Source organism: Hoplias malabaricus, chromosome 3, assembly GCF_029633855.1.
Source record: "Hoplias malabaricus isolate fHopMal1 chromosome 3, fHopMal1.hap1, whole genome shotgun sequence".
Lineage (NCBI taxonomy): Eukaryota > Metazoa > Chordata > Actinopteri > Characiformes > Erythrinidae > Hoplias > Hoplias malabaricus.
The window spans coordinates 17759292-17770914 of record NC_089802.1 but is presented as its reverse complement, the minus strand read 5'-3'; the positions used below and the strand labels follow the sequence as shown (position 1 = coordinate 17770914).

The 11623-nt window shown below is 37.6% G+C and overlaps 1 protein-coding gene across 7 annotated transcripts in view; it reads right to left on the bottom strand.

Annotated features, from left to right (window-relative positions):
* Positions 1-8899: 8899 nt before the first annotated feature.
* mrtfab (myocardin related transcription factor Ab) overlaps positions 8900-11623 on the bottom strand; it is a 35683-nt gene continuing 32959 nt past the window's right edge. For all 7 annotated transcript variants that reach the window (XM_066663188.1, XM_066663189.1, XM_066663191.1 and 4 more), the window contains one exon: positions 8900-10791. In XM_066663188.1, the coding sequence (XP_066519285.1) occupies positions 10244-10791 (548 nt within the window). In that variant the 3' untranslated portion in view covers positions 8900-10243. The remainder of the gene's footprint in view (positions 10792-11623) is intronic.

Sequence of the window (11623 nt, the reverse complement as noted above, 5' to 3'; positions counted from 1 at the left end):
AAAGGACTTCTGAAAGTAAACAAACCAGAAAGAAAAGTGTTTCCCCACAACTGTAGATGTCCCTTTATTGTGTGAATCCCATCTCTCATGTCTCCCATGGAAATGAGTAACAGGGTGTAATGGTTAAAATCTTCCCCTATGAAACAGGAACACACGTCAAGAGCCTGATGAATTAATAAAACAATTGCAGTGCTTCATCCAGGCTATGGTGAATTTAAGGAGTCATGCGTTTTCAGATGTTTTTAACAATAATTTACTATCACCCACTCTTAATACTTCTGTGACACAAAGCTGAACTCAGCTTTATATTCCACAGCTTTTTCAAACCTTCTCATTCCACTTTATATGTTTCTTTAATGTCATAAACTACAATGTAATCGATTCACCATTTGACAATATGCCTGCTATGGAAAAAAAGTCATAAAACATAAATTACTATAATCTATAACATAAAACTAATCTTAAATTCATTGTCAGTTTTAAAGGAGAAAATACCTTTAAAAGGATTTATTTCCACAAAAGGACTGATACACTACTACTAAGGAAATCAGAGAAATGGGTTCAGCCTATTTCTGAATGTTTTAAATAGTGAAGTCAAGAAACAAATAGTCCAACATCAGTTGTATTTCATTTCATAATGTAGTTTTTGTTGTCTGGGTTGCAATATCAGTGGACAAGATGAGGGTCACTTGAAAAAAGTTTGAAAACCACTGCTGATCCACAGAATACATTCAAGCCACAAAGCACTTACTGGTGCTCAATGGCACTTTGCACTAGGCATCAATTAGAAAGTATTTGGCTCAATAACTAATGAAATAAGATTAAAATTTCCAAATTAAAATATATATATATATATATATATATATGATCATATAGGATTTGTAACAATGTAAAGTTCTCTGTGTCCTTGATCCAATCTTTGGCTGAGGTCACTGTCTGTGGAGAGTGTCTGTATGGGTTTCTTCCAAGTGTTCCAGCTTTCTCCTACAATCCAAAAACATGTTGATAGGTGGCTTGTCTGTGTTGTCAGCAGTTGTGAGTGTATGAGTGATAGGGGGAATTTGTAATGTCCAATGATAGCTCTACACCAGGGTTTAATTTGAATGTCGGGAGGTATAGGGAGCACCCTAGTTTTATAGAAGATGATATTTTTTGCACTCAGATGCATTTTGTTTCTTGGTCTTAATAATTCAGAGTGATTCTAATAAGTAAGTATACCTTGGCCTGGTGGTTAGGGAACCTGGCTTGTAACTGGTCAACACCCTCAGAGCCAGCAGGCCATGACTGAATTGCCCTTGAGCAAGGCACCTAACCCCCAACTGCTCCACGTGTGGTAATTGCTAGGGTTGGCCAAAACTCTGAGCATGTGTGCTCATTGCCCACTAGTGTGTTTATGCGTGTTTCGCGGCATGGATAGGGTTAAATGCAGAGAACCAGTTTCAGTGTGCAAGCACAGTGGCCAATAAAGTGATTCTAATTCTAATTGTCATGACCTTGTTTGAGAACCCATGTTCTAGATTACTGTCCTCCATTTTCATTGGTTCATTTGTCCACTTCTTGTCCTGGAACATTCTAAACCCTACCATCCACATCAGTTGCCGTTTGTTGGAGAACGTTGGCCCAATGTTCCATGGTCTTAAGGCTACATCAATTTCACAGGAATAATGTCTCTATCACATCTCTATCAGAGCCCTACATCTACCTCCACTGGCAAGAAGAGTGAGAGTCAATCACCGTCCTGCCATCTTCACATTAAAACTAACTGGGAATAACAACTGGGAACCATGAACATGAAGGAAAATTTAAATAGAAGGATGTGTGAGCTTTAGTAGTGGGCTGAAGATGGCCAAAGGGCTCATGTTCTCTGTGGGTTTGTACCACTTGGAAGCATCCCCTGAGTGGTCAATAAAGGACAATTCGAAGCTCCAGAGGTTACAGTGTTTTCAGTTCACATGAACAAACATTTCTACTGTCAAAGCAACTCGGGTTCAGAGTCTTTAGCTTTGTACAGTGTGAAAAATGAATGCTCAGAATTTCAACATGGCATGGAACTAACCAAAAGACTGACACATGTCCTCAGTTCTTGTCTTTACACAGAAATTAGAGAGCCAAAAAATAAATGAATGGACTCTTCTGCTGTCTATACCCACCCACCCAACCCCCCTCCATTTATACTTGTAATGCAGAAGTGACTGAGCACAATCCCTTTTTCCAGAAACCAATGCTGAGACCTTAAGAGGCTTTTCAATGTCATTCTTTATAAAAAAAGATCTTTGGGACATGAACTTAAAATTTGTCATTGAGCTTAGACATGTCTACTCTAATTCACAGAAGTGGGAGCTTCATGGATGAACTGCACAAAGGTTCATGTCCTCTGTAGTTTCTCACTAGTGTGAGGTGTTAGCACTAGTATCTAGCTCTGATACTTTTCAATCTTTTGGTTTGAGGATGTTTTTACTATTCTCAGCTTCTTCAAACTGTGATGATGCGGTTGAGATGCCACTGTGATGCTTCTGTCAAACCAGACTGTTCTTCTAATCTCTGCAGGCTAGTACCACATCAACAACTATACACAAAAATTCAGCTAATAACCCAGAGCAATACTCTGGAACAGTGAAATCCCTTTCCCCATATATTTATATACATAAAAATATATATGAAAATCCAGCTTGGCGATTTCTCCTAGCGCTTGACGTTCCATCCGCTGCAAGGATATTATGGAGCAGGATGTCACTATGTCATGTTGCTTCTTTATTGAATATGACCTATGCAATGGCTAAATGGTGAAGCTTATGTACTTTGAAGCTCCTGCAAGGTCTTTTCTTCACACCAATGGATCCTGATTGTCTCCAGCTCACAGCAGCTGAAGATCAAGCACAACAACTGCAACTCTTACCTCAAACATTTGTTCCTCTGCACTTTGTTTTTTACACTGGAGATAATGTGAAAATCAAAGCATCAAACTTATGGCACTATGTTCAAAGGTTTGTAGACACCATTAGAGTCAGTGAATTCAGCTTCTTATAACACAAATGGTCAATTGTGCACACATAGCTTCTACACAGAAAAGAATGATGTGCAACAGGAAGTTCTGGAGCAGGACTTATAAAGTTACCGGGGGTATAAAACCCCACAGCCCTGGCCAGAGTATCAGTAGAACCTCAGTAAATCTTCAGAGAAATATTTCAAATGCCCTCCAAGAAGAACATAGGTTGTTATTGCAGCAAAGGGTGAACAAACCCTTATTAATACGCTTCATTTCTGAAGAAATGTCTGAGGTGTCCAAAAACATTTGGTCAAGTAGTGCAACACTCCAGACTGCAAGTCAGTTTTTGGCCTAAACCAGTTTTCCCAACTGTTCAGGATATAGAACCTGCATTTCAAGCACATTTTATCTACAGCAATACATAATGTTTTATATCTATTTTGGTTTGTAGTATTTGTACTACAGTATTTGTATGTTTGTAGTTTTCAATTCTGTATGTTTTTTGAAGTGCTTCCAACCATCTCCAGTGTTGAACTGTGCATTCAGTCAGACCTGAAAACCCTGTGAATTCCACTTCTGTGCACTTTTGTTATCTTCACATTTAACACACTGTGTTCACATGTCATTACTCTGCACATGAATATTTAGTATTTATGTGGGGAGCACATGAACTACAGAGTTTAAAAAATGTGTTAAGCTACTTTTTACCAGATATTTGTACATGTGTTAATATAGTGAGTGTTGCAATTTGATGTCACTTATATATGTATGTATATACCATTAATATTATTGTTGTTGTTATTATTATTATTATTATTATTATTATTATTGATATTATTTAACAAAATTACTTCTAAAAGGGCTTTTCACAATTGGATACAAGAAATGTTACATGTATGTGATGTAATACCCAGTAGCCAGAAGTAGAAACACCCCAATATATTTTATGAATTTAAGAATATTTGCATTGAATGTTATGAGATTTCTGGGCCTGTATTCATGCACCTCCTCATAGTAGCTGATCTTGGATTAGATTTTTCAATTATTTATAAGGATTACTGACAGGAACAGATCCTAGATCTACACTCCAGCCCCACTTTATATTGTGTCTATAATAACTGTGTAGCTACACAATAGAGATATATGTAATAACATAATTTTACTGATGATGAATGCCCTGTTACAAATTAACTGACGTACATACAGGAAAGTCTTACAAGATTTTTTTTTATTCTAATTGGCTGCTAATTGTCAACCTCATCAGTATAGTCATTTAAATGAACAAAAACTGAAGTAGAGGCACATGTAGTTTCATAAGGTACAGTACTCCATCGACTGCACTGAATACATCATTAGAAATCATACAAATAAATGCTATGTGTATTGTAAATGTGTAACTACATATTTATTAAGGTCATTTAATATAACATGGGACCTGAACTCAGATGCTGAGAAAAGAATACTGAACCTGGTGTTATGAAAACTGTAATTTAGATGATGGTGGGGGAGCTAAGCTTTGTGTAATGTTGGTCAAAGAATGTCAGAGGAAGGGCACTACACAGTGCTGAACAGATTCATTTTTGCTCTTAAAAGGTGAGGTTCTCTGAATAACTAACTTTGTTAGTCATTATTTTAATATTGGCAATATTTCAAGGAGTAATTCAAGGAAAGTCATAATTTTGAAACAATAAGTTATTAGGAGATACAGTGTCAACCCTTTGACATACTACAACCAGAAACTGTTCTACTGTGTGGATGGGTTGCTAGAGAAGTACATGAATTTATTAAGCAAAATCATTCTTAGATCCACTGATGTGTACATTGCACCACACTGTTCTTAAATGTTTTCAGAATAAACCTACTATACAAGTTTAAAACTTCTGACTATTTCTGCTTGCTTCTAAAACAGAAACAGATTGTGCTGTTTGCAAGTGCACCTGGGTTTCCGTTAAAAAAACTCCAGTATTAAAACTACTACTAAACTACTACACTACTAAAGTTGTTCTCATTTCATTGGTTGATTACAAACAGCTGAACATTTGTACATCTTGCTAATAAACTTAATTTGTAATTGGTTTGAATAATTGTAATAGCAACCATAAACATGTTTTTAAATAACGGTTTAATTTGTGAATTGTACTAATCAGTGTTGTGTTTCACTTTGGGACTGTGATTTCCTTAGTATGTATCGCCCTCTGCTGGGCAATATGGGTATTTCAGGGAAAAAATCAAGGTGGGGCTTGATTGGCACTTACTTCAGTAATAGATCCACTAAACTATCGTACAAAACAATAGCGTCCATCAGCTTCGTAAATGTATTCAAGACAGATGAGAAACTTCTAGATTACTTAGAAAAGTTTTAAAGACCACAAAATGGCATAAAGCCTTCAAAGTGTTTTAGATGTAACTGTACACCTTATTCTTCATTCACGCGCGCGGACATATTGAGCGAGCAATGAGGTTTCTGCGCACGCGCGGATATTTCGAGGGATCACGATTTCTTGTACGCGCACCTACACAGCTTGTTCCCTGACCTGCGCGCACGCGTCACACATGCAGCCATTGCAAAGTGCCTCCGTTTCAGCCAATCAGAAACGACAAATTACAAAGGTAACTTATGATTGGATGGCTTGACCTTCAAGTGGGCGGGACACACAGGCCGAAGACTAGTAGATAGGCGGATACCGGCGAGTGGGCGGTTATATTTAGGGGGAAATCTGAAAATACCCTCCGAACAGCAACATTAGTAGCGGTAATAACATGGAAAGGTATCGGCATCTTACGTTCGGATGACGCTGACCCATGCCAGTGACATCGGAACTTTACGTACGGGTGACAGTGGCATATGCCAATAGCATCGAGTTTTTTTTTCTTTTTGCGCATATGTCGATGACATTTACATCCGTTTTGTGACATTGGCATATACGGCGTGTTGTGTGGGGGGCTTATGAGGGTGTGGGACTTTTTGGACTGTGGGCTGTGGGAGGAAACCGGAGCACCCGGAGGAAACCCACGCGGACACGGGGAGAACACACCAAACTCCTCACAGACAGTCACCTGGAGCAGGCATCGAACCAAAGGTCTTCAGCGCAGCGCTCTATTAGCAGCTCATTTATCCTCATCTCAGACTGGTCAAATAAAAGTGGACATATATATATACAGCCTTGGTGAGGACCTATGCTCATGTGTCTTTACTCATTTTAGATGCCCTATGGGTGTTTTTCAACAGAAGTATAGAAAAATAGCACATGCGCCCCTGTTCCTCCAGGTTGGTGTGACTTCTCACCATGCCTTCATCTTCTTTCAAGTTCCAGGAGGTCCTCAGAGATCAGTGGTACCTTCGTGACAGATTAGGATCAGGGTTGGTTCAGAGAGGAGAGGTAGAGAGGAAATCAGCTGTAATGTTCTGAGTGCTTTTGTGGTACTGCACTTTAAATGTGAATGGTTGAAATGACAAATACCATCTCGTAATACTTGCGTTACTATCTTCCATTCTATACATCCACTGTAATGCCCTATGGTCAGTTTCTAGTATGCAGTTAGCACCTAAAAGATAGCATTTCAAAGAGTCCAATGCCCACTTCACTGTTAGAACCTAGTTTTCCACAGTAGAGTAGTTAAATCTCTCTTGGAAATAATTTCCTGCTGATGTAGAGGATTGGTTTCCGATCTTCTTCCTCACCTGAATATGTCACTCACTTAATATCACGTCATTATTAGCCCTTTGTCTTGTTCCATACCTGTAACTTTAATTCCAAATTTAGATGATTATTAAAAGGAAACCACTTGTTTGCACAGAACAATTTCACTTCATATTACTCACGTGATATCAAACCATTCTGGTGTGCCATACATTATACCACCTAAATATGTCACTTACTTAATATCACGTCATTCTAATTTGTTATTTCAAAATATAAGCCTTTTGTGTTGTCCCATCACTGTAAGTTTAATTCCTAATTTGGATAAATATTAAAAGGAATGCTTTAGTTTGCACAGAACAATTTCGCTGTAGAATGAAAGTACACCACATGAATATGTCTCTCACTTAATATCAAGCCATTCTGGTTAGTAATGCCAGAATAACTACCATGTAAATTATAACTTATCAATTGTATTTCCTCTATGTTTAAACTGCTATTAAATGGAATCCTCTTGTTATTACACAAAAGTTTTACTCCATAATAATGATAGTACAGCACCTGAGTGTGTCAATTATTTAATATCAATACATTCTGGTTTTGTGTTTTAACATTGAAGTCTTCTAAAATTTCTCATCTCATTTTAACATGAAAATCATTTCTGTGTACATCAGTATGACGAGATCTTAAGTGACATAATCAGGTGGTGTATTATCATTATGAAGTGAAATTCTTCTATACAAACTAATGGTTTTCTTGTAATATTTATCTAAATTTCGAATTAAATTTATAGCGATAGGAAAACACAAATGGCCTTTATTTTGAAATGGCATACCAGAATGGCACGATCTTAAGTGAGTGACATAATCAGGTGGAGTACTTTCATTCTGCAGTGAAATTGTTCTGTGCAAACTAACAGTTTCTTTTTAATAATGATCTAAATTTGGAAATAAAGTTACAGGGATAGGACAAGACAAAGGGCTTTTATTTTAAAATGACACATCAGAATGGCGTGATCTTAAGTGAGGGACATAATCAGATGCTGTACTTTCATTATGAAGTGAAAGTGGTTTGTGCAAACTGGAGGATTTCTCTTAATAACATTTAGAATATAAATGACAGAAAAATAATAAATATCCTTTATTTTTAAGTGACATGTCTTGATATCTTCATTACATCCACTAAATAGCAAACATTTATTTTTAGTCTTATTTATTTTATTTCCTCCATCATTTAGTTTGACCAAGCTTTTCCAAGTGGAGGCTGGCTTGACTCCAGTAACAGACTGGAGAGCTAGCAAATGATGAGGAAATATCTTCTGAATTTCTGAGTATTTCTCAGTATTTCTGAGGTGAGCATTTCTCATTGTTCGTCACTTATTTAGCCAATCAGCAGCCAGAGTTTACTGTCCAGCACTGTATTCAGTGCTGCGCCAAATTCCCTCCTGGATAAAGTGCACTGAATTAGTTGTAATCTTACTTTGATAACCTATGTTATGTCTGACAGAATTTCAGTTTGTTTGTATTGATAGTTTGTTGGTTACCAGAAATTGTTTTACAAATCATCATTGACAAGCACAATTAATTACCCAGTGTTCTGTGGTTTAAAATCTATGTTATATATGTCTGTGAGGGTAAATATAATAAAACCATATTCATTATAATAGATTGCACATTATTAATAATATTATAGTAAATTTACATGTTGCAATTTATAGTTTTAGTAGACTTGTACTATTAAAGCAAAGCCCCTCACAGTAAGGTCCGAGTTCTTGCTGGGTTTGATGTTATGAACATTTGGTAAAGATTTCATAGAGCAAAATTTCTTCTTGGGGCTAAGCCTTGCAGACTAGACACAACCCTGCTTCAGCTTACAAGACCCACCCTGCAAACTAACAGGACTGGTTCCTTAGATTCATGATGTCAAAAAACTCAACTATATGAATACATGTATTTGAAAGAAGAAATGCTCAGCCATAGTGTTTACTGCTTATTTATAAGTCTCCTAGATTGTAAATAATACTATATACAAATATTAATGTAAACCATGTGATTTTTGATTTTCACTTGATTCCACTTGGTTTATTGATTCATTGCTTCAGTAAATAATGCAATAAAAAATATGTATAGACACTACTTTTTCTAATATCTGCAAATGGCTGTCAATCATAAGCTTTACAGCTATTGAAGGATTGCTAAGCAGTTAATTTATAAAAATATATAAATGCCACTGCAATTCAGAGAAGCAAGCAGATCTCAAACCAAGACACCATTTTCATTACATTTTATTTTGTTTTTTTAAAAAATAACATTTTCCAAATTCTCAGAAACCTGATCCCAAGCCCTGACCTCCACCAACTCATCTATACAATCAGAGAAGAAGACTTTAGTCAATAATATGACTTCAAAATACAGCAATGCATAGAGATCTGGTGAACATCACCAAACCCAGTTTCCCAGCAGATTTCATTTGATTGGGAGATTTCCTTAAGACCAGAACCCTTGGTCTAGTCAGCTTAAGTGCAAAGTTGAAAGCACTGGCATGTTGGAAGGTACTCCAAAGCCAAACGCAGAGATTAGGAGAGAACAACTCTCTCTCTCTTTTTGTCTCTTCCTCTCCCCTAAATCCTTCCTCCCATCAGTGTGTGCCCAAACTCCATCAGTGCCAGCAGGGAAAGCAGTTATGGCGGAGTGACAGCAAAGTGGCATGGGAGAAGTAATCCAAATAGTTCAACACTGAACGCCAGAAGAATGTGTTTGGACAATAATTGCAAAAAATCCTGATCTTTTTTTATTTTTACATGACCAGGAATCAAATACTATTTATTCAGGACCATGACCATGTTGTGAAAGCTTAAAGGACCCATATCCTAAACTCGTCTTGTATTTTATTTGGATAAGTTCCTCTTTTATCATTGTTTTTTGTAACAGGAAAAGGGAAGCATAATTTTACACAACCGTTTTCATACTGATTTTGCTTCTTAGAATGAAACAAATTATTGTTTTCTAAAAGTATCACACCTCATTCAAAGAACAGCCCATGTTAAAACACTTCTTATAATTCAGCATTAATGGGCAGTGCTAAACTGCTGCAAGCTGAAATGACAGACACAAGTGTACACATTGGATTTACAGCATCACAATGTTTTAGCATTAAGGACTGTCTGGACTTAGGAGTGAAAGGTATGTTTTAAAAACATTACCAATGTTAACATACTATATCAAAGACCTCCAAAAACGAGGGAAATTTTCTTTATTATTACCTGGGCCCTTTTAGATCAGGAAATTGAAATTCCTTGTCTGATATGTAGGCAGCCAAGTTGCTGGTCCAGAGCATGGAGTCTCTGTTGGCAAACACACCAGCACAACATACTGTAATATGTTTACGTATGGTCAGGGGTGATGGGGATAATACTCAGTGCTTTAAAAGACCTATCAAACAAGAGAACTGCTCAGAAACCATACATTAAACTGGCGTAGCATGAGAAAAAATGATTTCAGCATAATAAACAGCATGTAGTTTAGAAGTGTTTGTATGTAGAAGCCTGTACACAGTATAAGGATGAAGGTGCTAAGTGGTGTGCTGTATGTATCTGCTGAGCAGTTTAAGACCAAAGCTACAAACAGGAGTCCCAGTGTATCTGCAGGTCTGAACTGTCCAAAAAGTCTGCTGAAAACACACTAGGGGGTGTGTGTGAGCCCAAGGGGGCTAGAACAGTTCCCCCCCCACCACTGCCACCTCCCATGGATATGTCCAGCCAATCCATGCCATCAAGGGCAGGATCTTCGAAGTCCAGGCTCGTGGGATGGGGTGAGAAGCTCAGGTCACCAGTGTCCATTGGGGAAGGGGGATGATCCAGAATGCTGGGAGTGCTCAGCATCTGGTTGTGGAGATCGTCAATGAGTGTCAGAGGGCTGCCCGGCTCCACTCCGAGAAGCGGTGCACCGGTGGTACTCTCTAAGAAGTCCTCCAGGCGACCTGTTCCTGAGCAGGGGCGCTCGTTTGCGTCAAGGGGAGGGGTGGGGTCAGAGGGAGGGGCATGGTCAGAGGGAGGGGTGGGAGGTGAGAGGTGCAGAGGGGAGGAAGGAGGAGAAGGGGTGGGAGGATTTGAGTGCAGGCCTGAAAGGGAAGGGTCTGGATTGGCCTTGAATCCAGCAGAAATTTCTGTGTCAGATGTAAGAGGGAAAAGAAACAAGAAATTAAAAAAAAAAACAGTTAAATAAACTAACAAGACGACTAATCACACCGATTTTACCACATTTACACAAGGCGTTAGTTGGCACGACACATTTCAGGAAATATATATTTGCACTGACTGATCATTGGATTTGGAACATCTCACTTGTATCTACACTCAGTTTGTAATTCTACGATTGCAGACTATAGTCCATGTGTTTTTCTGCATACACTCTTATCCGGAGTTCACGCTGTTCTTCAATGGTCAGGAACACCACAGAGCAGTTATGATTTTTAGTGGTCATTCTCAGGGCTGCAGTGACATTGACGTGTTGGTGGTGTGTTAATGTGTGTTTTGCTGGTACAAGTGGATCAGGTACAGCAGGGATGCTGGAGTTTTTAAAGCCCTCAGTGTCCCTACTGCACTGAGAATGATCCAGCACCCAAATCATACCTGCTCTGTGATGGTCCTGTAGAGGTCCTGAATATTGAATAGCAGGGTGAAACTGGGATAAGAAAGTATGAAAATGTGCTCATGTATGGTCAGTGGAGCTATATATATATATATATATATATATATATATATATATATATATATATATATATATATATATAATATATATAATATATATATATATATATATATATATATTATATTATTATATATATATTAGTAAGATCCTAACCTACACTTAATTTGACGAGCATGTTAAAAAAATATGTCATGAAAAACACCAAGGTTTTTAATAGTTTTATATATTATTTAATTATTCATTTATACTTATATTGAGTATCTGTATAAACAACTATGTAATACTTT